Here is a 27,477-nt window from a genome sequence, read left to right on the forward strand (position 1 = left end):
ATTGTAAAACACTTAAAAATTAGACTAATTATGACTATAAAAAAAGTCAAAGGAAATTATAAAATATACAGATAAGATTGATAAAAGAACAAAACTAAGGCTCAACTTCTATTTGAAATTAATAACTAAAATTGATACAGACTATAAGAAAGCTTACTTGACGTCAACATACTAATCAATTACGAGTGAGCTCTAAGTACCTCTCTAAGCTTTTTAAAACTTATTTTCAGATTTAGAAAAAAATAGCATTACGTTTTGTTATTTTAATAATCTTACCTGTGGCATATCACTACTTTGATTTACTTTTATCGGACTTAAAGCAGTTTTTTGTACTATATTTACCTTACAAGGTATTGGCGTGCCACTAATTAAAAATAAAAATTGAGTTTTTCATTCGTCACAAAATTACTGGCTACATATCTATTCACCAATAATGCACCATAGGCTTTCAATATCTTGGTAATTTTCCATCAACGCACATAAAATTTCTACCCGCACTAGAGTTTCATGGATAAAAACCGATTTTAATGGAAAAATGTGGCTAGAATTTTGTCTTTGCAATCCATTTTTATCGCAAGTTTAGATCACAAAATTGATTATATTGTCATTATAATCCATTTTTTTTGTAAAAAAACTCAATCCAATAACTTCCATTAAAATTGATTATAATCCATTTATAATCCAATATAATTGATTATGATGGATCATAATCTCTATAATTTTTTGCAAAATTGGTCGTAAAAGTGGGGGATAAAAGAGGGTGGGGGGGTTGGGGGTGGAGGGGGGGATTGTTTATATTGGAAGGACGACAAGTGAAAACACAACAAAAATTTTTAAAGCAAAAAACCAAATCAAATCTTGTTTATCTGTTAGGTGTATCAAGCCAAAAGCAGCTGTTAAAATTTTTATATACTGCACGGTTTGAAAATTTTAAATGCATTTACAAAAAATTGGATTACAATCCAATTTAACTGGTTTTAATCCATTATCATTGTTTATACTCAAATAAAATAGATTTTTTTGATTTGACAAAAATAAATTTTTAATCCATTTTTCATTTTTTTTAATAGATTTTTACAGATTATCGATTATTGAATTTTATAAAGACTGACAATGAAAATCAAACATACTCGATTATTATCCATGAAAATGCAGTACTAAAGTCATAATTATAAATTGTCGTAATTAACTTTATCAGTTGAAAAATTGCACAATTCCTACCAACTGAGAAAATTCCGGTCAAATAGCAATTAGCACTCTCATTCAGTAGTCGATCGATTATTCAAATTTTATCAAGCGTTTAAAAAAGACTGACAATGAAAATCAAACATACTCGATTATTATCCATGAAAATGCAGTACTAAAGTCATAATTATAAATTGTCGTAATTAACTTTATCAGTTGAAAAATTGCACAATTCCTACCAACTGAGAAAATTCCGGTCAAATAGCAATTAGCACTCTCATTCAGTAGTCGATCGATTATTCAAATTTTATCAAGCGTTTAAAAAAATTAGCTTGTTTCATACAATATTGTCACATTGTAATAAATTGTTTCAAATACCTGTCGTCATAATTGAACAATTTGCACAACTCCTGTCAGCACAGAGAACGAAATGATTAAAAGTGAGTCGATATATCAGAAGAATTTTTATAGTTTCCTCGCAAACCCATCCGTCCCATTTCTTGAGATCTAGGTCGAGACGAGGCCATTTTACAATTAAAGAAGGATTCGAGACAAAACTTTTGTCCACAGTGACAAACTTGGATAAAAATCGTTTATATACAAAAAAATCTACAGATAAACGTAAGTATAGAATCGGTTTATCTGCAAGCATTTTGCGAACGATAATCGATTCTATACGACATACAATTTTCATATATGGAAAAAAAACTTATCATACAATTTCGTACAATTCCATGCGAAGAGAAAATTTAAGAAGAATCTTCGCTATGCATTTAATCATACATAAAAAAATTAATTGTTCATCGAGTTCTGCTAAATATTATTGTTTTGCCCCAAAAACAACAATAACCAAAGATTTTCTAACACAAGAAACCGCAGTGGTTGAGGGGAAAAATCTCTCATATACTCGCGTTTATCTAGTAACTGTAGGAGGTACGAAATCATAGTTCACTCAGAATTATGAATACAGACCTGAAATTTTTGTATTTGGCTAGAAAAATTGTGGTAAAAAACTTCACTTGTCAAAAATTGTGGCCTGATTTTTTTTCTGTTGAAGTACATCTTACAATCTAAAAGTTTTAAAAGTTTCAAGTTTTAACATGATATTGCGACTAAAAATTGAGAAAAAAAATTTTCTCTGAGATTTGGTTTTTCTAGTTCCAAAAATTTTTTTTTGCTGCAAGGTATATTTTGCTGATCAAATATTTTTTCATACACTCTGTGTAGGATTTTGTATGACCTGCAATTTCTTGAGGAGACGTGTTTACCTCAAACTACAATTTTCAATGGACCCCTTTATGATTTTGCAATCTAAAGGTTCCCGCTGCGAGGAGAGTGCTTTTTACAAAATTTCTTCAAATGCCATGAACAAAATCAAATTTTCAGAGCTTTTTTGTGGAAAAAACAGCAACAAAAATTATAAAACCTATTCTATAACAAATAGTTTTTGCTGGGAGATACTTCTATTTTTTGATTTCAATAATGTTTTTAAATCAAACACCAACACAAATGTTTCACTGAAAAACCTACATGAAAATTTTTCTTTTCGAAATTTTCATATTGTCTGATGGGCGAGTATGTTGAGAAAGTTAGTACACAATTTGTGTATAACGTGCATATTGTCTGTGAAAAATCTCTATAAAATCTGTGTATTATTTGAGTCTTTTTTAGGAAAGAAAGAATTGAGTAGACCAGCTTTCAAAAATATTCGTTTACGTGCTCATTTTTCAGGTTTCATAATGTAAAAAGCTATAGGCTGTGGTTATAATATATGCATTTCAAACTAAAAATAACGACAACATGATTTTTTGAATTAATTCATCTAGTTTTGCATGAAAACGATAAGCAAATAAATTCATGTTATTATGCAGTTTTTTTTTCTTTTTCTTTTTTGTTAAGTTGTTTAAAATTTCAAATTTTAGCATTACACTTCCTACACAAACGCTATAGGTTGTCTACGCGTATAAAATTTTTGTTCTCGCATAAAACATACCTCTAAAGAATTTGCTGAAAAACTTAAGAAAAAAATCGATTTGCAAGATCTTGTAACGAGATGCAACATCTTTAAAAGTGTCTTGCAAGAATTGTGTGAGATCTTATAAGATAACCTCCCATAATCGATTTGCGACTAGGGGTAGATACCGAATTTTGTCCATTTTATCACTGCGGTTAATTCGAGCACTCAAACTATAGAACAAAAAGGGTGATGCTGTGGTAATGAATATCAGGCGTTTTTTATCATTTTTTGTAGACCGAGGAGATCAAACCGCCACCGAAGCAATAAAAAAAGTTCCGCAAGCCTGATATCAAACAAATACACATTGACTGTGATTTCAAATAGCCTTTCCACCTACTGTGATTTTAAAGATATGTTTGTTGAGGTTGTATTTTGCTGGGAGACGTAAATGGGAACAAACGGAAAGTTTTTCAATTTTCATTGGGCGTTCTTTTTTTTTTTTACTGTTTCTTGATTATTTAAGCGTTCTCATTGTGCTATCATCTGATCAAAAACTGCAAAACTTCCCGTCTAAAGTTCGTTCTTCGGAGTTATGTTTGATAATACAGCTCATGTTTGATATCCGTTGCTTACGACCATACTGTCGCGACTAATTTCCAGACCACCCCGGTCGAGGTCCTCGACTTATTTCTTGACTTTGAAAGTCGAGCACTTGCAGTTTTGCCACTAAAAATGTGCGGTCGAAAAGCAATTATAAGTCGAGCACAAATTCAAAACATACCCAGTTTTGGTCGAGAAAATCAAAATATAATTTGGGAAAGTCGAAACACACCCAATTTTAGCCGAGAAAGTCGAAACCTAGGTCGAGCACAAAGTCAAAACATACCCAATTTTGGTCGAGAAAGTCAAATTATAGGTAGAAAAAGTCGAAACATAGGTCGGTCGAGAAAGTCGAAACAAACCCAATTTTTGTTCAGAAAGTCGAAATTTAGGTCAAGCACAAAGTCAAATCATACCCAATTTTGGTCCAAAAAATGGAAGCACAGGTCGATAAATTCAAAACATACCCAAAATGTCAAAAGATACGACGAGCACGGTCAAAAAATAAGTCGAGCACAGTCGAAACAAATCCAATTCCGTGGTCGAGAAAGTCGAAATATATGTCGACCAGCACAGTCGAAACATGGGACAAAAGGAATCGAAATGTTTGTCAAGAACAGTCGGAGCGTGTTCAAGCGTTTTGAGTGAAACCTAGACGAGCACTTTCAAAAATATTGTGCCAATGCCGCTTAAATTTTGTAGAGAAATTTTCCAAAATGCAACAATAATCCAGAACACGTATTAGTCAATTTATTGCATTGTATATTGGTCACTGTATATGCAAGTTTCAAACTATTTCAAATTTTTAGGTTAAATGTTTATCATAATCTCCTATTTGTTTTAGTGAAACTTATTCTCCCTACCAAAATAAACCTTAAGCAGAGTCAATGGTTTGGATCGAGACAGGCAAGATACATATTTTTGAAAAGAGACAAATCATAGATTCAGCTCAGACAAAAAAGTTCGAGCACAAATAAAACTTAGGTTGAATGCAATCGAAACATTTCATTCTGATTGTGCCCAACATGCTGTTTTTTTATCTTTATTCGATCAATATTTCCTTTAGTTTCAGTCTGCAATTTGGTTGCAATGTTTCAATTACGCTCAAGTTTGTTTCGACTGATCATATAACTCCACAAATATTTACACCCACAAATGCGACCAAACTTTGGTTCAATTGCACTAAACCTGCATGCTTTAACATTGTTACGCCAGTAGTTTTATGTGTTTAACCTGTTTCGACCGCGCTCGAACTAGGTTTTGTCTCAGATCGAACTAAGGTTTGATTGTATTCAACTTAGATTTTTTCGACTGCGCCATACGCATGTTTTGACTGTGCTCAACCTAGATTTCAATTTTTCTCAACTAATGCGTTGATTGTGCTTGTTTTTAACTTTCGACTATGTTCAGCTTAACTTTCGACTGTGTTCAGCAATATATCTAATAGTGAAAAGTAGATTTTCCCTATAAAGAATAATTTTTATAGAGAAGCTTTTTTTTAATGTTTGCCGAATATCATCTTCTAAGGTGGAAGATGTCATCTACCACATGATAAAATTCAAGCATAGTCAGCAAAATTAGAGCGTACTCAGTCGAAACACATATTTCCAAGCACAGTCAAGTCATAGATTGGGCACAGATAAAAAGGGCGAGCACAGATGAAACATAGGCTGAACTCAGTCAAAACATAGGGTGAAACCTGTCGAAACATATGTTTTCAAGCAGAGTTCAAATGTAGATTGAGCACAATCTAAATTTTAGCCCAAGTACTATCAAAACATAAATTGAACTAAAGTAAAACTACGGGCCGAAAACTTTTAAAACACACAAAGCGATCGCAATCAATCTTAACTTGAGCACGAGCAATATCAAATCATCAGTCGAACACAGTCAAGCACAATCAAAAAGATAGATTGAAGTCCGCGTAACTTTTTGTTACATTTTTTGTTTCAAAATTGAAGAAAGCATGCAAGCTAAAAAAATTACTTCGTTAGTGTGTCAGCAACTCTCAAAATATAAACACATTAGATTAAGGAATATTTTAGTCAGATTTTGAGATCTGTGGTCTCACGCAGAATTGAAAAAAGTTTTGGAGATTTTTTCGCGTATGTCATTTATAAATTTAACGCTTTTTAGATGACATAGTTATATATGCAAATTTAAATGAAAACTTTTGCAAGTTTCATCATTCTGCTGCCAAATTTTACCTCCTATGAATCTTTCTTCCGAACGCAACTTCTAGCTAAGTTAAATTAGCAGCTTTCATGAAGTAAGTATCATAGGTCAAGCAAGCTACAGTAATTCAAAATGAATAAGTCGAGGTCAAATCATATATTTTTGAGCAGAATCAGTTGAGCATAGACAAGTAAAAAAACAGTCGAATAATAGAGTATAATATTTTCACACAGAGCCTAAACGAAACCTATTTTTTTCGAGCAGACTTCAAACGTAATTTGAGCACAATCTGAACAAACTTCAAACATACATGAAACGAAATTTGAGCACATTCAAAACAAAGGTTGTGCCAAATCAAGTTTTAGGTCAAATGCAAGCAAAAAATAAGTTGAGCCCCATCCAGACACGGGCCAAGAATTGTCAAAACATTGGTAAAAACACAACCTAGCTTGAGCAAAGATTATGTTTTGTTTCGACTGTGCTGGACCTCTGCTTCGACTTCGACGTCGCTTGACCTGTATATGCTTTGACTATCTTCGGCGTCTATTTCGACTGTTCTTAACTATTGTTTTCACATAATTTTAACATTTTTGATAGTTTGATATTGGCCCGCATGATACAAGATAGTGGAGAATTTCTTAAAATTGTTGGGCTTGGCATTCGTTACATTTTTGTCATGTTTTACTCGATATGTCTATTTATGTTCGACAGATTTAATGAAAATTGAACAAAAATCAAAATTTATTGATATTTTAAAAAAAGATTTTATAGATTCAGTTAAAAAATGTTTTTTTTTCAGAACTCTTTGAAAGAAAAGTCTTAAGAAGAATTCTCGTTGTTGCTGTTGTATGTGTTGCGATGGCATACGGGACTCTGTTCTGCCGGTCAAACTTCCTCCAAGCAGCAGAGTCTGCAGATGGGCTCAATCAACCGGCACCCAATGAAGCATACCCCTACTATTCGCGGCACAGGTCACTGCAGCAATTAAAAAACTTCCACCCCCCGAATCCCTCTCATAACCCTCCTCCTCGTCCTTACTCCTACTTTTACCTTAAGCTTTGCAAAACACTTTTAACTCTTGTGTACATTAAAAACTGTCATGAAAATTGACAGGTATGTTTATTTATTTTCAATTACTACAAAGACAATTTTTCCTTATATGGTAGTAACACAGATTATTTTCAGGCTTTTTTCAAAAATCCGATCAATCAAAAGCCTTCATAGCTAAAACAAGAATGGCCAGTTACTGTGCTATTAGCAACGAATGTTCCGACCATATTTTTAAGAAAACTACGATTTAGAAAGTTTTTTTTTCACATTAGTGAAGTTTTTTCTGCTTGGTATGATAAGGTCTTACATAAAAATATAGTTTAGGCATATTGGACAATCATAGTAAAAAAGGAAAATTGGATCAAAGTTTTAAAGAAAAATGATACGAAAAACTAGAAAAAAACTTTTTTTTTCAAATTTTTTTGCAGAAATTTTTTTAATTTTTTGAAGTTTTTGCTGGCCTAAATCAAGCTAAAAAAAACTCTAAAAACTAGTTTTAATTGCTTAAATTTAAGTTTCAAGGTCTAAAATTGGACAAAATTAGGCATTTTGGATGTTGTAGGCCTGCTCGCTTGCTAATTTATTTGCTCAAAATACGTTGAAAAATCAAAGTTTTCAAACCGGTTTTTCTCGACACTGGAAAAAAAATTTTGCGTGGAAAACAAAAAACAAAAAACGGTCGGAACAAAAAGGTTGGCATAAATTTTTGATAATCAAGTACTTTTTTCGATTAACTTAAAATTCCGACCCATTGCAGAGCGTGTATCAGTAAAATGCGAGCACACTTCATGTCAATCAGTTTTGATGAAGTTCAACTTTTAAATTGTCAGTATCAATTGTTGTTCCGACTTTCGTTGAAAATGACTGAATATAAATCATTGGAGTGGTTTTAGCAGCCAAATTTTGAGTTTTAACCATTTAATTTGACGGTATTAATTTATACCCTCTGGAAGGTAATAGTACCTAGGCAAGAAATTGAAACGTGTGTTTATTTTTCGTAAAGTTTAAGGGGTATGAATCTAGGGATTGTGATTAACAACACAATCAATCTGAAATAAATTTACATTCCGTAAAATTCAGAAAAATTGATTTCAAGTAGAACGGTCTCGTTGAGCTACCTTTGATGATCAAGTCAATAAACTACAGAGAAAAAGATTCAAAGTCATCAGTTTTCAATTGCGGTGATCGAATTATGCAAGTTTTGAAAACAACTTGTATGTAGCCGAGAAAAAAAAAACTTTTTTTTTTTGGCTGCATTTAAATTGTTTTCAAAGCTTGCATAATTCGGTCAACCCATTTAAAATTTGATGCTTTTGATTTATCTTTTCTGTGAATTAGTGACATGATTATCAACGGCGGTTCAACAAGACCGTTCTTTGTGAAATTGGCCGGGAATAGACATTTTGCTGTAAACAAATTATCTTACAAGAAGTTGAGCTTGCTTCATTTTTGAACCTCATCAATTTCCAGGTTCTTTCTCAATTGGTTTGGAGGTAACGCGTTAATTTTTACATTTAAGGTTTGAAGTTTGAACCCCGTTAGGACTTTTTTTTCCAGTTTGAATGAAATAGAAAGATTTGTCCTGTAAAAATGAATGGCCGGACTTTCGCTTGTTTGTTCGAGTTTTTTCAGCTTAGGTGCCACATCGCGGAATTCTCTTTTACTGTATACAAGTTAAGCCGTAAATTCAAGTGATGATAATTCTAGTTTCAGGGGGAATTGAAATTTTTAAATTGTTTTTTGATCATGTTTTTTTTCGGCTCAGCTGGTGTCTGCTGAAAAAGTCGGTTTTTTCCCGTTTCACACTCGCATCTCTTATTCCGTTGCTAGTTTAATTATCAAATGGGTTGTCTGTCATGTTTGCCTGAAATTCTTGCGTGATAAAAACAGCCACTATGAAAAAATTTGAAATTGAGTTTTTTAGGAAAAAAAAGTTTTGCTTTTTACAAACTTTTGCATAAATTTTTCTCATAAATTACGATAGTGAATAAAAAGGGGTACAATTGTCCTCCCCCTGAATAGCCCCCTAGTATCTTTTGTCCTTTATTTTTTTGTCTCGAAAAAGAGTGTGGATCAAAAGAGTGTGCCTTTTTTTTGACTTTTTTTCCTTAAAAGTCAAATGTTTCATTTGTTGACCGTTGTTTGGACACTTTTTTCATTTTTTTCTTTTTGATGTCAAAGATTTAATCGAAACAACAACTTGTTGCAAGGTATATTGTATGCTGAAGCGGCCACGGCCTTGGCAGAATAAAGTTACAAATATGGCCGTGGTCGCTTCAGTATATTTATATATTTCACAAATAACTTCGATCTTTTACAATGCTTCAATTTGGCTTGTAATGATTTAATTTGCCACACATGCTTCGCATTCATAGAGAACTGGTAAAAAAATGCATAATTAAATATACCAAGGTGGTAAAAGTGGTAACACCCACCCATCTGTAAAACTGTTTGCTAGCGAAGTTTTTTCGTTTTGAGTTCAAGATAAGAAAATTATAATTATTCCGCTTTTGCAAAATTTTTCTCATAAAAATTCGAAACAATTTAGAAAAAAAGCTCTGCCAAGAACAAGATTTTGAAAATCGGAGGAACAAATTGCAAAAGATCTTAACGTTATCAGTTTTGATCTGACTTCGAAGTTACGTTGTCTTTAACATTCGGAGAAAAAATATGCCAATAGGTATTGATGAAATCAGATATTATGAAGTTGTAGTGAATTTGGTTTTTAAAGAGCTTTGTCGACACTCAGATTACTTTTCGCAAACTTTTAAGTTTTTTTTTCAAAAATTGCTGTACCAATTTTCATGAAAAATTGTATCGCCGCAATTCTGGCTGCTCTTTGTTTGCCTGCATGCTCCGCTATTTTTTTCGAACACTAGCAAATCTGATTTTAGAGCAAAGCAAAAAAACAACGAATATTGGAATCTGCCTGCTATACCCTAAAGCCCTAATTTTTAAGTAAGAATTACGGCCAAAGAAAATATCACATTTCTCTTCTCAAACTCTACCTTGCCAAATCTTAGATGAAAGATCCAAACGAAAAACTTTTAATGAAAACTTTTCTGAAACTAGAATAATTTTTTCGACTGCTCTGTCAAACCTGGAAATAAGGATTCAATCGAAAAATAGGCGCTAGAAAGTTTTCATTGGCTAAGCGGCTACACCCTGTAGAAATTTAATGCTTTACTTGAAAAAATTTCATTCTCCATATTTTGTGAAGGAATCCGTTAGACTTGAGAAATGTCCACTTCTTAAGCCATTTTTTGTTACTTTGTTCCATTGCCTCAAAACGACTGTGCCAATCGAGAGGAGGTGTTTCATTGATCTCCGCTGTAAAATCGTTTTCCCCGTAGTTTTGATTGGTAATCAGCCATTGATTTTAGAAAAAGTTAGTTTTTGAAATTTTGAAAAAGTTAGTTTTTAAATTGCCGATAGCAAAGTTTAGTTTAACTATTAACTAATTTTTAAAACAAGTAGTTTTAGCTTTGAGGTAAATTTTCGATTATCAGAGAAGTTTTTCCTGCGACCTTATGTCTTTTAATGCCATGAGAACCCGATAATTTTGCAAAAACTCCTCGCGAGTTAATTAATGTTTAATTTTGAGCTCCAGACAATAATATCTTTCAAATGGTGTAACAAACATGTTTGTCAACTAGATTAGTTAAAAAATCAAAAAATGACTGAATAACCACCCCAAGCATAAATGTTCCCCTCTTTCTTCAAGTTTTTTTTTGTCATATAAATAGGATATGAGACGCCCACCTTTTTGTAGTTTACTTAAGCGTGTTCATGATAAGTTTACGGAATTAACTATGTTTTTTTCCGGTTTTTTTGACAATTTTTCAATCAAATTTTTTTAAATTGGCCCTTAAGCGTAGTCTAAACATTCAGGGCTTGGCCCTGATACACAAGGACTCCTGTTTGACTTTAATGTCTTTTGTTTTTACTTCCAAAATATAGTTTTTATTTACAATGAATTTAGTTATTTGTTTAGAGCTACTTCCAATTTTTTCCCATCATACAATGACGATATACAAGCTGCAGCAGGGAAAAACTACAGCTCTGATTGTCGGGAGAAATTGGCACTGGGAGATCAACATTATTGGTGTGTCGGCTCACATTCAATTTGCTCACCACTGGACGAATATGTCAAAGCTGGAAAACCAAACGACGGTACGCTTTGTAAACTACTTAACGAGTACGGTTCGGATAAGTGCACTCGACACAACTACGGCGCTTTTTACGAGTTCTTTTTCAAAAGACTGCGAATGGAACATCTGAAAGTCCTGGAATTTGGATTGGGTCCTCTTTCCCCCAGATTTCAAGACCCAACTCGAAACTACACCATCGGTGCTTCACAGCGTTCATGGCGAGAATACTTTCCGAACTCTGTTATCTTTGGCGCGGACATCCGTAAAAATGGGCTCTTTCAACAGCAACGTCTGAAAACGTTTTATGCTGACATCACTAAATCGGATACTTTAAAAACCCTGTTTGATTCTATCGGTTCGCCCCTGGATATTATAGTCGATGACTCATGGCATAACTCGGATGCACAGAAAACTCTGTTTTCGGTCGCATATCGTCAAATGAAACCCGGAGGTCTGTACATGGTTGAAGACATCACAGCTGAAGTGTGTGGAGAGCTTCTGACATCTTACTCAAAACTGAGCAGTGACATTGCTTTCATACATATATACAATTCAGGAGACACCATTTCATTAATACGGAAGCCTACTTCAAACTCAATTTGAAATAAAAATTATAAAACTATCTAAACTGCTAATGAAAAACTTAGAATATTTTTTTTCATTTTCAAATAACTTTCATTCACCTGTTTTTCATTCATTGATAAAAGTATGTGATAAAAGTATATTAAATAGAGTAATGATACTGTGTAAAATTTACGAAAAAATACAGGTATCTAAGTGGAAAAAATATATAAATTTCTGACCCGGGTTGACCTCCATACAAGAAAATCTAGCCAGTTTCATAGCTGGTACTGCTAGTCACATATTTTAACCCTATTTTCATACTTCAGCTTTCTTTTCGAAAGTAGCTTTTTTCCATAGCAGAAAAACTTGTAAGTTAAAAATAAGGAGAGTCAAAACAGTCACAGTTGGTAACCACCATGTCCTTAAAACTGATTTAGGAAACTACAGAGGTTCAATGGACAAAACTCGATCATAGTAGGTTTTTGAACTTAAAAAAGTGCCATTATTATTGATTCTATTTTCTTTTCGGGACCACGCATTCAATTATAATCAAAAATTTTAAGAGGCAGCCAGAGTTTTTGTTATTCAGAGTCTTGTTATTCAGAGTTGAACATTCATAGTTTCGCTTTGATATATACTAGCAGTCTTGTTATTCCATCATAACCGATTATTCCAGACTTTTAGGGAGACAGAAAATGAAAATCTAAAATCTAAAGTATTACCCCTGCAATATAATTAGGTTTTATTTGGTTTTAAAAATTTGTCTGCAATAAACTTGGTTTTAAAAAAAATAATTGGTTTACTATAAATTAGTAACGCTTGCGATTCTCAAATGCAGTTTATCTCGAATAATACACTACAAAAATTTAAACGAAACTTTTTGCTTAAAATTTTAGGTTACATTTTTGCAAAATCAGTGGGAACTGAAAAAAAAAACTAAATGGTTGGAAAAATTAAATGGTTGGAAAAAGTTATATTATTCCATGTTATCGAAAAGTGCCAATCAATAACTTTCCATTCCTCTAGAAACTTACAAAATAGTACAACAGACTTTTTTTCTATGGAATAAACGTTATTTCAAACCGGAACAACAAATTTTTTCATTCACAACACGAAAATTTGGTATTTTGATAATTTTTCTAAATTTAAAATCTTTGCTGGATCCTAGTTCTCAAATTAATTATACTGGCATCACAAACTTGCCATATAAAACAGTTTAACGTAGTCCGGATTTTAACATTGAGTGTGGTTTTAAATCATGAAAAGGTTATAAACGGATATTATTGTTTTTGAGACCGAAATCGCCTCGAAGAACTTCAAATTTTCCCATCGCAAGGCAAAGTTTTTTTCTAATTTTTTGCAAACTTGTTATTAACGATCCGTCAACTAATTTCTTTTCGCTCCAAAGTTATGACGAAATTGGAGATCCCTTCGTCTTTGCTTCTTAGCGTGCAGTGCCGAATAAAAACCGCAGTAGAGAATAAAAACAGAATTAAACAAATCTGTAGCAGTAATGTTTGTAATGCAAAAACTCACAATAAAAGACAACTCGCATTAAAAGACAACTCGCAATAAACTCACTGCCGAGTGTTGTCAACAGAGGGTAGAACTTTATTCGAAATTTGGAGACAGTTATCGCCGCAAAGCGGCGACGCGCTCGCAGCTCGCCCACCGGTGACCGTACACCGAGAATATAAAGTTTCCAATTAGCTTGATAAACTTGCGAATGTCGCTTTACTGAAATTTTGCGAGTTGTCTTTTGTTGCGAGTTGTTTTTTCTTGCGAGTTGTTGCGGTACCAATAATGTTACAGCTCTAGAACTAGCAAATTATTTCCTGTTCAATCTCTTGGTCATGTGAAAAACAGAGTAAACAAGACTGAATTTTGTAAGAAACTGCTGTTTTATTTGAACAGTGTTGACAACTTCTGTGACTTCATTCATTACGAGGCCAAACTGTGCTCTGGATAGGCGCACAACTTTGTGTCTGTATGTTCCTCGATTCCAGAAACTAATCTTTAAACATGTTCCAAAATGTAAGTGGATTCCGCGTACATATAAGTGTAACGTAAATTTTGTCGGCACATTTGTTGTGTCGCGGATTCCGTAAAAATGGAACATAGCGAGTTGGTTTGGATTCCGCAACTGCTAAGTGGTTTCCACAAAATGTAAGCGGAATCCGCAAATGTAAGTGGATTCCGAATTTTGTTCAATCCTCAGCATTTAAAAGCTAGAGCTGGAAATCTTATTTCTGGCAAGTCGGAATTCAAAAGCAAGGGTTGTGAGAGTAATCCACAAACAAATCTTAAAATTTTGGTTTTTTAATTCGGTGGATGTCATCTTATAGTTTTTGGAAACAGTATACCGAATAATTTCGATTTTTGAAGTCATTGAATTGAGACTGTAACGAAATACAACACACATCATATCGCATAATTAGGTCTGTGTTTGGGATTTCTTCAATCCCAAATACTGATTTTGGAAGCATAACGCCGAATAAATTCAGTAATTGTAGTCATTTTTCCTGTTCAATCTCTTGGTAAGTTGAAAAACAGAGTAAATTTCTGATTTATACTGATACGGGACTGAATTTTGTATGAAACTGCTGTTTTACTTAAGCAGTGTTGACAACTTCTGTGACTTGATCCATTACGAGGCCAAACTGTGCACTGGATAGGCGCACAATTTTGTGTCTGTATGTTCTTGGATCCCAAAACTGAGTATTTAAACATGTTCGAAAATGTAGGTGGATTCCCCTTACAAAGGTTCCATGCATTCCGCGTACATATGAGTGTAACGTAAATGTTGTCGGCACATTTGTTCTGTCGCGTATTCCGCAACAAGCGAATATAGCTAGTTGTTTTGGATTCCGCAAATGCTGAGCGGTTTCCGCAAAATGTAAGTGGAATCCGCAACTTGTAAGTGGATTCCGAATTTTAATCAAAACTCATCAATTAAAAGCTAGAGCTGGAATTCTCAAACAAGTTTTTAAATTTTGGTTACTTAAATCGTTGGATGTCATTTTATAGTATTTTGGAAACACAACACCGATTATTTTCGATATTTGAAGTCAATGAGTTGAAAATATATGGAAATACAACACACATCATATCGAATAATTAGGTCAGTGTTTGGGATTGATGGAATCCCAAAATCTGTAAAAATATGGAATAAATATGGATTAAGTTCATTATTTGGAGTCATTAGCTTGAGAGTGATTAGAAACCCAACGCATAGCAAATTGTCCAATTAGTTCATTATTTGGGGTTTCATGGATCCGAAATACTGGTCAGTAATTGGTATTCCATTAATCTCAAATACTGATTGAGTAAATTCCTATTCTAGTGAAATAAAATCATGCAAGTAGAAGATATAAACTTAAACGCTACTTTATATATACATATATGTAAACGGAATCCGCAAACAAAATGCGGATTCCACTTACAACTAGCGGATTTCACTTGCACTTTGCGGATTCCGCTTACAGTTATGGATTCTGCAACACCTCAATTTAATTATACACATGTCTTATTGTTTTTTTGTGGACTTCACAAACTGTTTTGGATTCCGCAAATATGGTTGTGGATTCCGCAAATTCGTCTATTTTTGGAGCGATTTTGAGCGACACAGTGTGTTAAGTATTTGTTTGCGGAAACCATAACAGCAAAGAAGATCAAAAAAAAGTAGCTACGATGTGAATTCCGCGACAAATCTGATTTTGGCTTGTCGTGGAATCCGCAAGCAATGCGCAGAAAGCACAGTTTGGCCTCGTAATGACCAGGGTAGTTCGCCAAATGGCGAATTGGTTCACTTAAGTAATCAGTTGACTTCTTTGTCCTTTCTGATGAGTTCGTTGACAAGGTGAACATTGAGACTCTAGTTGTCCTCATCCTTGATTGGGACTAGCGATGTTTTAGGTAAGTCGCTTCCTGTGATATGTTGGAACTCTGCTTTCTCCTAAGAGACTCAAGGAAAAGCTCCTGTGTAGATACTGGAACTTGGACCAGCAACAAGAGTTAGGCTCAGAAAGAACTAATCTGCTCTTTTCGGAGCGTGTATCTATTTTAAGGTGCTCTGAAAAGGGACAGAGGGCACCGATTGGCAGCTCAAAACTGCTCAGGACAAGCTATTCAAAATGATCAACAGTTTGGGCTCTTATCAAAAGCTGAACGCTCTCTTTAGGTTTGCAAGTCCTGATTATATAACACCTGATGAAAGAAACGAGGCCATCAAATCGGTAAGGAAAAAATCTGAAAATGTTGCTCTTTCGTAAGTAGCAGATATATTAAGTAGCAGATCTCTTAAAAGTGAGTTGAATCTGTGCCTTGTGTTTTCTTTTTCTTTCAAAAGATTTTGTTTTCTTTGAAAGGATTATGTTTTCTCTCAAATATTGAAAAAAAAATTCAAAAATTTCAAGAAGACTGCTCGTATATCAGGAAGGGCAAAAATCTGAATTTTCCAACTGCCTCTTAATTTATATCGCATAGTTTTTGGGAAACAAAAATAGAAAAAACCTTAAATTTTGTACAAAATCAAAGAACAAGTAAATCAAGGTACAAAAATTTGATCGTACGAAATGAATAAGACCAAGTAGCTTGCCCCAGTTCAATTTGCAACAATTTTGATCCTGGTAACTTTCGAATCGATTTTTATCAATGAAACTTTGATGCGGGTTAGAAAGTGCTATATTTAGCATATATTAACTTTTTAATTTGAAGATTTGCTTTAATTGATTTTGGAATAATTTTTGAGCCGGGTTAAAGTGCCGCGTTTGCAGCACAAAAGCATATCGCTCTAATTAACACAAATTAGTCAAACAGGCAATTTGCAAAACATATAGTTTTTTGAAAACTCTACAAAAATAAAAGATAATTTGAGCTCAGTAGAATTATAAATTTTAATTTTGATAATAAAGATCTCGTCAAAATTGGCTAGTTAGGAAAAGAAGAGTCGAAACTTGTCTGGAGAAAAAAAATCACCTGAGCACTTTTTTCTGATCCTTTTTTCGAAACTCGGAGCCAAAAACTTGATAACATCTATCAAAAAACTCTAGATGAAACCAGTATTCAAATCGGTTTCTTTTTTGTAATGGCATCTTCTAACTTAATTTAATGTTGAAAACCGGTTCATATAGCCTTTAAATACCCGCATCCGGTATAAAGCGTTAAAGTATAAAATCAAGTATATTATAACAATTTTAGTACTAGTCTTAAAAAGATTGAGAAAAAAATGATTTCAATTAATTAGTAAACGACTATAATTTCGCTGTTTGAAGTCAAAATTCAATTGTTACAATTCAATTGATAGTAATTATTTTATTAATCCATCTGTTTCATAATCTATTATTTTTATCCCAATTTCCAATTAATATATTTTTGTACACAAAATCCATTATAGTTGTCTACGGCATTTGAACTTTATTCTTTGCCGAACCTAATTTTGCCACAATTTCGACATGATTATGCCGCCAAATTAGTAAACTGAAAGACTCAAAACTCAAAAATTAAAAGAAATCATTTAAAAAGAAACAACTAAACTACGATCTGAAATTGGAATCTTAATCAACCAAACGTATTGCCATTGTCATTGGCGCACAATAGTTTTTTAAAAAAAGAAACCGAAACCATGGTTTTTTTTGTTTGAAAAATCAATGAACCCATCCTTATACTAACCAACCATATTGCTTACTTTTTTTTCTTTTTTTTTGGATTGTAAGTTCCAAAAAAAAACTCAAAATCATTTTTTTTTGTTACAACACAATTGCGAGGGTTCCATGTAATCAAAGGAATTACACTCCTTGTACTCCTTACAACCAGCGTCTCAGACTCTCAGAGTCTCAGAGTCTCCTTACACTCCATGTAATCAAAAGAATTTTTGTCTGACACGTCAAAACGTGAATTAAGTTTAGGAGACATAGTCAATTAAAAAATGAATTCAACCTATGATGCTGTTTTTAAAGTCATAGAAACAGACGTAGAAATTTTAGCAAAAGCAATTAACCAAGCCATAAGCGATTCCGACGAAGTACAGATCATAAACGATTTCTGAACGGAATTGAAGAGCTTGCTTGACGATGCCAATAACGAAGCAGTCAAGATAATACGCACCGGAACGGACCAGCAAGACTCAATCATTGAACGATTGAAAATTTTAAAAGTTTTGTACCGAACGATCCAACAACGATCAAAACGATACGAGCGTACCCTCAACAACACTGCCACGTCTTCTTTAAACTCATCACGAGTAGCCAGCAACGTCTCGACGCCTTCAATAATACGACAAGCCTTGGAAAATCTTCCCCTTCGAAGCCAAACGGAAAGTTTAACCCGTAGTACCACTACACAAAACGTCACCATGGACCAGGACACCCCGGACGATTTGCCACAATTTTCAGGATTGCCAGCAATCTTAAGCGCTACTTCAAACCACAGTTCAAATTCCGCCCAGGACAATTCAGGACTCCTACTTCGCCCCGGATCTAAAAGCGACGCCAATACCTTGGATCATCGCATTCATCAACAACAAACAGAAACTCTTGGAACTCAAACTGCCCATGGAACTCACCTCCATCCTCAGTCAAACCTCTCATTGCAGCAGCCGAACGCCGACTTGTCACAAAGTTCAAACCTTCAGCCGAACCACCCAGAAGCTCAACTTCAAGAAACGACTATAGAATTGAACAATGGAACTCAACTCCAAATCGACAATCAGCAATTGACAGCAACAGTGGGACAAAGACCGAACTCAGAAGCTCAACTTCATGAAACGTCACCGCACTCCAACCCTGGAACTCAAATCCAAGTTTTAAATCAGCAGATGAACGCACCAGCAACCCGACAAAGAAATGTTTCAGCGCCAATATTTCTTCCGACAGCAACTTCAAAAGCAGCTCAGAGTCAAATGATTGGACAGCAAATCACACACCCAATTATTGCTCCCCAGACAGCTAGCCCCCCATATGGACTATACCAGCCTTCAAGCCAACAACAGAACCAGCCTTCAAGCCAACAACAGAACCAGCCTTCAAGCCAACAACAGAACCAGCCTTCAAGCCAACAACAGAGGACACATAATCCGAATAGCGCCTTTAGACCCATCTTGACGATTGGAAATCAGAATTCAACCAATCATCCCCCCACCAACGTGTTCAGTGGACACCAGACGACAGCTAAGGGTATCACAAACATCAACGGAGTACCGATACCAGCACAACCAGCACTACTGCCAACGAACCAAGGAGATCAACGAACAGCAACAAATTGGACCTCCAGCCAGCCGACCCTGACTCACCAATGTACACAACCTGCCATACGATCGTACCAGGAAGGATTTCTGGGAACCACGACAGCATACAACCCTTTGAACATGCCGACATCATCAACAACAGCCTTCACTCATGCAGGCTGCAGGGGACCAACAGGAACAACTCACCCAAATATCAGCCGACCTCCCCCTCATCAACATGCAGTCCATCAACATGCAGCACATCAACATGCAGCACATCAGAACCAGCCGACTTATTTTCCGATTTCGACCACCCTTGGAACAGCACCGACAGAACACAACCATCATCAAACGATCTCGAAGATATTCAGGAAATCAGTGCCCATTGTCAAACCATTCATATTCGACGGAGAACCTGAACAATGGTTAGATTGGATAGGATTGTTCAACGCAACCATCAACAGCACCGACATGACAAACTCGGAAAAGATGACACATCTGCAGAAACTTGTATCCGGAGATGCCAAATCTCTCATCCGAGGATATGGATGCAATGGAGCAATGTATGACGCAGCCCTTCAGCGACTGGAAAACGACTTTGGTAACCCGACGAAGATAGTTACATCCTTCCTTCAACGACTCGACGCCATCAGCGGCCCCAATCTACGACATACCAGAAGCTACAAGGACCTCGCCAACTTCCTACAGACGATGGTCGATACATTCACGACACTTGGATTCCAGCACGATCTACACTCTACGACAAATGTCCAAACAGTTTTGTCAAAACTGCCTACCCCTTGCCGACTAGAATTGAATAGATACAATCTGCAATGCAACATCAGACAACCATCACTCATCGACCTCACCAATTGGTTCAACATCTACGCCGAAGCATGCAGCGATTTGCCGAGCAACAGCAACAACAACAACACCAGAAACAGCAGCAGCAGCAACAACTACAACAGCAGCATCACTCATGGATCATCATCCAACGGTCACACCCACCAACATGGACTATCGGATCACCGCGCCAATCAGAACAACCGGAACCAGCAGCGCAGCCAGCAGCAACATAAATCTGGACAAAAGGATCAACGACGAGATTTTTGCCCGGAGAAACGCAATTGCCAGTACCTTGGAAAATGCCAACACTTTATCGCAATGAACCCAAAAGACAGATTACAGCATGCCAGGGACCTACAACTATGTTTCAACTGCCTCAGCCCCCACAAGTTCGCCGACTGTCAATCAACGCAAACCTGCCGGACGGACGGATGCAGTAAGAAACACCACACACTTCTGCACAACAGCAGCACCTACAACTCGACGACACAGAGGGAGACAGCCAACCGGAACTCCAGACAACATGACGACACCACCAACTGCAGCACCAGCATAAGCAGAAGGAAATCGACTCGCCACATTCCGACCCTGCCAATAACGATCTCTCATGGCAAACATAGAGTTCATGCCTATGCAATGCTTGATTGTGGAAGCAAACTGACATTGCTTAAATCATCAATCGCCCTCCAACTCGAAGCAGATCTGCAATTAGACGACACCATCCAGCTAAACCAAACACTGGCATCATCAGACACAGCTTCTACAAAGATCACGATCGCGATTGGACCCCACAACCAGCAAAAGCAGCCATTTCAACTAAATGACATCGACGTCATAATGGATTGGAACCTTTCCCAATTCAACCCTGAACTCGTCAACTCCATCTGCCAAAGGAACGAGCCACTTCAACACATTCGGATAGCCACACTGCCCTCGAAAGAAATCGGAATCATCATTGGATGCAATTTCGCCGAACTCGTGACACCTTCAGAAGTAATCCATTCAAAACAAAATGTGCCTATTGGATGGAAAACGCCACTTGGATGGTCTCTCTGTGGACGAGACAATGCAGCGACACCCAACAACATCAACACAATCAACTTCACGACAGACGATATACTGTTTCGCCACGTAGCTGAATGGATGAAAATGGACGCCGAAGGGATTTCAACTGACCAACGCAGCCTCTCAACAGACGACAAGGAAGCTCTCCGCATCTTGGAATCTTCAACAACCCGCTTGCCCAATGGACACTACGAAGTTGGAATGCTGTGGAAACGTGGACAACAACTGCCAAACATTAGATGGCTTGCCAAGAAGCAGCTCGATAGCCTTCTTCAACGACTGAAGAGAAACACCGAGTTGGCACAGAAATATCAGGAGACCATCGACACCGACTTGCAGAAAGGTTTCATAGTCAAAATGATGATTCCCATGAAGACTCAACACGAAAATGGTACCTTCCTCATCATCCAGTGACAAACATCAATAAACCTGGCAAGGTACGCCGAGTCCTTAATGCATCGAGCATCTACAAAGGAGTATCACTCAACAGCAACCTACTAACTGGACCAGACCTCCTCACAAACCTTACTGGAATCGTTATGCGATTTCGCGAGGACCAAATCGTTATTTCTGCCGACATTGAAGCAATGTTCATGCAGGTCTTCGTGAGCCCAGAGGACCAGCCTTATTTGCGATTTCTGTGGAAGGACAACATTGGCCAACCCGCAACCTTCCAATACACCCGCCACATCTTCGGAGCTATCGACTCACCATGTGTTGCCTGCTACGCCACTCGACAAAATGCGAAGGACAATGCCGACAAATATCCAGCCTTGGAGCAAATCAGAAAACGCAACATATACATGGACGACCTATACAAAGCCGTTCCAACACCGACGGAAGCGACACAGTTAATGAACGACCTTCAAAAGATGTTCAGCCTTGGAGGTTTCAACCTCACACAATGGACCTCAAACTCTCAACAATTCCTCACAACAGTCAACGAGAACCACTTGGAAAACAGCGACAGCCTCACCAAGAAGGAACCACCCCTCGAAAGAGTTCTTGGGTTGAAATGGAAACCAGACACGGACGTCTTTCTTGTGGAAGCAAAGAAGTTTCACGCCATTGACAAGAAGGACTTAACGCAGCGCAAACTATTGAAGTTTGCTTCTTCAATCTTTGACCCGCTTAGAATTACGATGCCACTGACAATTCGACTACGACAATCACCTCAACTTGCATGGAGTAATGGACCTCAATGGGGACAAACCTCTAAACATGGAGCATTTAACAGACCTCAATGATTGGATAGACAAGCGAAGCCAATTCAACGACATCTGCCTGCCACGGGTTTACTTCAAACCAGAAACGAAGATACTGGAAACCCAACTCCATGTATTCAGCGACGCCTCCGAACTTGCCTTAGCATCAGTTGCTTAGCTCAGAATCAGATACGACGACGACACAACGGAACTCAAGTTCGTCATTGGAAAAGCCCGAGTAGCACCCATCAGCAGAATGACAATTCCAAATCTCGAGCTTCAAGCCGCCACTAACGGAGCTAAACTGTCTCATTTCATCAAAGAAAAACATGACTTACGAATCGACAGTACGACACTATGGACAGATAGTACAACAGTTCTTCATTGGATAAACTCGCCGAATCAACGACACCGGATCTTCATTGCCAACCGCCTGAATTTCATCATGGACTCAACATCTTCACTGGACTGGAGATACGTGCCCAGCAAAGACAACCCTGCAGACGACGGAACACGTGGTTACAAAACATGTGACATGACTACCGATTCACGATGGATCAAAGGACCAGACTTCTTGTTAAGACCATCATCAGATTGGCCTAATCACCCGCCAACACAACCTACAGCCGATATTCATCTGACAGACAACGACCCACAACCGCCAACATCAGTAATCGACTTCAACCGATTTAGCACTTGGACAAGAGCACTCAGAGTTACTTCATATGTTCTTCTCTTCGCAGAAAACATCAAAAGGAAGACACGCCAGAGCCTCTCACTTCAACACCTCACCTTAGGATTCGCATGAATCATTAAACACTCACAGAATCAATCATGCCCCAAGGAAATAGCATGCCTGACAAAGAAATCTGACATTCCACCCCCCCAGCCCTCTACAACTTCTTTGCCCCTTCATCGACGATCACGGATACTTACGTGCCAAAGGACGACTACAGAAAGCCCCGCTTCTACTTTGCAGCCGACATCCAGTCATTCTGAACGCAGAACACTACCCAATACAGCTCTTCATGAAGCAAACACACGAAATAAATTCCCATTGTGGAATGGAACACACCCGAAGCATTCTTCAGCAGGACTTTTGGATCATAAAATCACGCAAGCATCTGAAGAAAACTATTCGACAATGCATACCTTGCCGACGCCTTCGACAGGAACCAGTGAAGCCTCTGATGGCAGATCTACCCCTACAACGACTCCCTTTATCGGAAAATAGTTACCCCTTCTACTCAACAGGAATTGACTTCTTTGGACCCTTTGCCACGCGGAACAACGACGAGTACAGTAAGCGATACGTTCTCTTCTTCACCTGCCTCGTCACGCGAGCAGTTCATTCAGAAATATGCCAGCAAATCGACACAAACTCAACTCTACAAGCCATACGCCGTTTCATCGCTAGACGCGGTAAACCCAGGATCATCTTCTCTGACAACGGAAAAGCCTTCATTGCAGCTGACAAGAAATTACAGGAAAGCCTTTCTGAGATTCAACACAGCAACGACTTCAACAATCAATGCCAATTAATTGGAATAACCTGGAAGTTCAACCCACCTGCAGCTCCTCACTTTGGTGGATCAAGGGAACGCCTCATAAAAACATTTAAGATTGCCTTCAACAGAGTCATTGGAACACGGACACTGGACGACGAAACTCTGTCAACCTTCACGTGCGAGGTTGAAGCTATGGTGAATTCTCGCCCGCTAACCCACGTCTCATCAGACCCAACCGACGACGAGCCCCTTACACCCAATCACTTTCTACTAGGACGACCAACAAAGAATTTGCCTCCCGGATTGTTTCTCCCTCGCCACACAACGGACAAGAGAACTTGGAAACAAGCTCAAGCCTTGAGTCAACAGTTCTGGAACAGATACCTCAAAGACTACTTGCCAACCTTGACGACCCGAACCAAATGGACAAAGCAAGTGGAAAATCTTCAGCAAGGAGACCTTGTATGGATACTGGAAGACCTAACGCCTCGAGGTCTTTGGCCCCTGGGACGGGTACTTCGTACTTTCCCAGGTGCAGACGGAATCGTTCGCTCCTGCGAAATTAAAACTAGCAGGGGGATTCTACACCGACCAGCAGTCAAACTCTCGCAAGTATTGGACCACAGTAACAACTAGATGACCAACATGATCAACGACAGCTAGCAACTAGATGACCATTACAATCAACGACGACGTACCATCAGCTTCAACGAACAATTTTCTAAATTGCAACCTGCAAACGGGCCCGGCTATGTCTACGACATTTGAACTTTATTCTTTGCCGAACCTAATTTTTTCACAATTTCGACTTGAATATGCCGCCAAATTAGTAAACTGAAAGACTCAAAACTCAAAAATCAAAAGAAATCATTTAAAAAGAAAGAACTAAACTACGATCTGAAATTGGAATCTTAATCAACCAAACGTATTGCCATTGTCAATAGTTATAATTCTTTTCTTTGCCCATTTTTTCTTTAACTTTGCAACCTTGCGTTTGAATTGGCCGAAACCAACTCTTGAGCAAATGAAAACAAAATGCGCCGAATAAACACAGACAGGGACAGAAGGAAAATGGTCTCAAACAATTTTTTGAGAAGAGAAAATTTCAATTAGAAAACAAACCGGTTCTGGTCGGATTCGAACCCTGGCACTTGCTGTCCCATGCGTGGACGTTACAGTGCTAATTACAGAAGAATCCGAGGAAAATCAATTTTTACAAAAAAGACTAAGGGTGGCTTCGCAACACTTGGGATACCACAAAAAAGCATTGTAAGCTAGCTGACAAAAAGTATTATAAACGCCACTTCGAAAAATCGAGAAAAATTCGAAAAACCCTTCTACTACAAAATGTTTTCTCTGCAAGAATGTGAATTTGAGAAAAACAATGGAAAAGTGTATGGGGCAAAACAAGTTCAAACATAACCAACAGACAATGGATAAGAGTCAATGAAAGCAAGTAAACATAAAAAAACACTTGTTTTTTAAAACAAAAAACAAATTTTCGTAAATCCAACTCGGAACATTTTTTAAATTAACCCAATTTGAGAAAACGGGATCAATAGGTAAAATTTTTTTTTGCTGTGAAGGCGTATACATAAATGCCCTTGTCGAAGTTAGAAGTCAATCACGTTTTTTGTGTCTTTTACACTTTTTCAAAAGTTCGGGTCGAGAAATTTGATTTCAAAAAAAAGCAATTTAAGTCAATCTAAACAACATGTTTATTACTGTTTTTGAATTAACTGGAAGTTTTTTTATAAAAAAGGTTGAACGATAACACAAAATAGACTTTATAAAAAATTTAAGGACAAACAGTTTTTAATTGAACCAAGACTGTTTGGTCTCATTTAGTTATTGCAGGCAGTTCATTAATACTTCATTGGGAAACTATGGGTGCATTATACTCTTATACTTGATACTTGGATAATTTTTTGAAGTTGCTTGATTTATCTTGTAGTATGAAAGTATTTTCGAGAAGGAAAGAAAGTTTTCTCTTGTTACTTTTTGTTACTACAATTGATAATTTTGATTGGAACAACAAAATCTTTTAACCCTTAAATTACTGCAATAGTAGCTTTTGGTTATAATGAAAGTTTCGAATATGTGCTTGACCAAATCTTTTGTCTCGACTATTCTTTTTGGACGAGCACTGCCATGTGCTCGTCTTTGAAATTCGAAACATAAAATGAAGTGTTCGGTCCATGCAAGTTTCTCGAGTCAGACAACATTTGCAAATGCCACCTCAAACTTTCAATTTGTTTTTCACAAAAATATTTCTAGTTTTCGCTCCGCGGTGAGGTAAGTGGACACTGTGTTTTCTAATGTTATTTTGTGATTATTTGACATTATTTACTGTTAAATATTTCTAATGTTTAATTTGAATGGTTTCTTGCTTTAAATTTTTGTAGTAACGACTTTGTTGCCCCAAAAAATTTTGTCTTTATTATAATCTAGTGACGGTGGTTCTAATATGTGGTTTTGGCTAAATATGTGTTCTACTCAAATTCACATTAAGAATACATATATACTGGAATATTTCAAACTCGCATGTTCATACAATTGCAAAAAAAAATCATTCGTTCTATAAACAAAATTGCTCGAAAGTTCTATATAATTCGAGAATCAAACTGCGAGTTAGCGCGACCCATTTTGCGACTTACGCGACTCATGTTGCAATTTTTTGCAAACCATATTGCGACTCATGTTGAGAGTTTCCGCGAACCATGTTGCGATTTCGCGCGACTCATTTTGTGCGAACAAAGTGTAGAAATGGTACTTCTACTGTATTACATGCTATAGTAACCTGAGCGTAAGACTGATTCGTCATTAAGTTAAGTAGTACAGCAAACAAAGGGTAAAGTTCAAAATAGTCCATTCTTCGAAGATATTGTCCTCCTATTCCAAAAAATAAAATTTGACAAAATTGGTGACCCCCCTCAAATCGGAACTAAGAAAACTAATGTTATGAAATTCAGAGGAGCGATACTAGAGATGATTTGACCCGGGCATACAAAAAACGGGACCCCTCAGACTCTTGAGGGGCTAGTGATAACGGTCCCCGGAAGTGTAAATGGCCCTATCAGAACTCGGAAACTAGCGACGGTGTTGGGCTCAAATTCTGGTATGTTGTAGGCCCAGTTGAGGGACGCTTAAGTTTAGAACCCCAGAACCCTTAGACCCCCACTTCTGGTTTTATGCCCTAAGAAAACAAACCCAGCTCTAACTTCCGGAAGCCGTTTCTCGGCCACCGATGAACGCAGGGAGCTGAAGCTTGAAGGGATGATAGTTAGTGGCAAGATACATCTTGTATTATAATTTGAATCAAATCCGGCAGTTGGACCGTAAGCTATTAGCACTTGGAAAAACACCCACTTAGACCGGAAATAGGCAATTTACGCGAAATAATGAGGTCATATCGATTTTATTGCGGCAATGGACATAAGATACGGACCCCGAAAAAAGACCCCCAGTGATTGAAAACCCTCCTTCTGGTGTTAATAGCCTTTTCCCGGAAAAAGTGATAATGGACCTTAGAAATGGCATAAATTGTAAAGTATTGATGGGATATGAATGAAACTTGGTAGTTAAGTGCCCCATGGGATTCTGAACCCAAATATGGAAGTTTGACCCCGGTTGACCCCTGGGTGACCTTAAGTTGACCTTTTGGCGTTTTGACCACAAACTTGCATGGAAAGCCCCAGATTAACACCGGAAAGTGGCGTATTTCCCAGCCCAACCCCTGGAAATGAGAATGGGTCACCTTGCTAAAAGTTTGAAGGAAAACTTATATTTGGAGAATTACAGCAGAAGCCGATAGAGATACAGTTTTATATTGAAACCTTGGAGTAGAAGATTTAATTTAAAGTGGACTTGGTAAACATTGGGTTCAATTTAGCTTGGCCAATGCGCTATTATTAGAATATCAATCAGGGTAAAATAAAAGTAGTCCCAA

At 37.0% G+C, this 27,477-nt stretch overlaps 1 protein-coding gene across 1 annotated transcript; it reads left to right on the forward strand.

Moving 5' to 3' along the window:
• Nucleotides 1-288: 288 nt before the first annotated feature.
• LOC134854754 (uncharacterized) lies at nucleotides 289-11,721 on the forward strand. The gene is made up of 4 exons (XM_063871111.1): nucleotides 289-459; nucleotides 1,156-1,625; nucleotides 6,717-6,888; nucleotides 10,962-11,721. The coding sequence occupies exons 2-4, from the start codon at nucleotides 1,616-1,618 to the stop codon at nucleotides 11,719-11,721; spliced, it is 942 nt and encodes a 313-aa protein (XP_063727181.1). The 5' UTR covers nucleotides 289-459; nucleotides 1,156-1,615.
• The last annotated feature ends 15,756 nt before the right edge of the window (nucleotides 11,722-27,477 follow it).

Source organism: Symsagittifera roscoffensis, chromosome 9 (genome assembly GCF_963678635.1).
Source record: "Symsagittifera roscoffensis chromosome 9, txSymRosc1.1, whole genome shotgun sequence".
NCBI classification, from domain to species: Eukaryota; Metazoa; Xenacoelomorpha; order Acoela; family Convolutidae; genus Symsagittifera; species Symsagittifera roscoffensis.

Excerpts from the sequence above, each read along its gene's own strand:
- LOC134854754 (XM_063871111.1), top strand. Across the intron at positions 6,889-10,961 it reads CCCTACTATTCGCGGCACAG|AGCTACTTCCAATTTTTTCC; the intron begins GTCACTGCAGCA and ends TTATTTGTTTAG.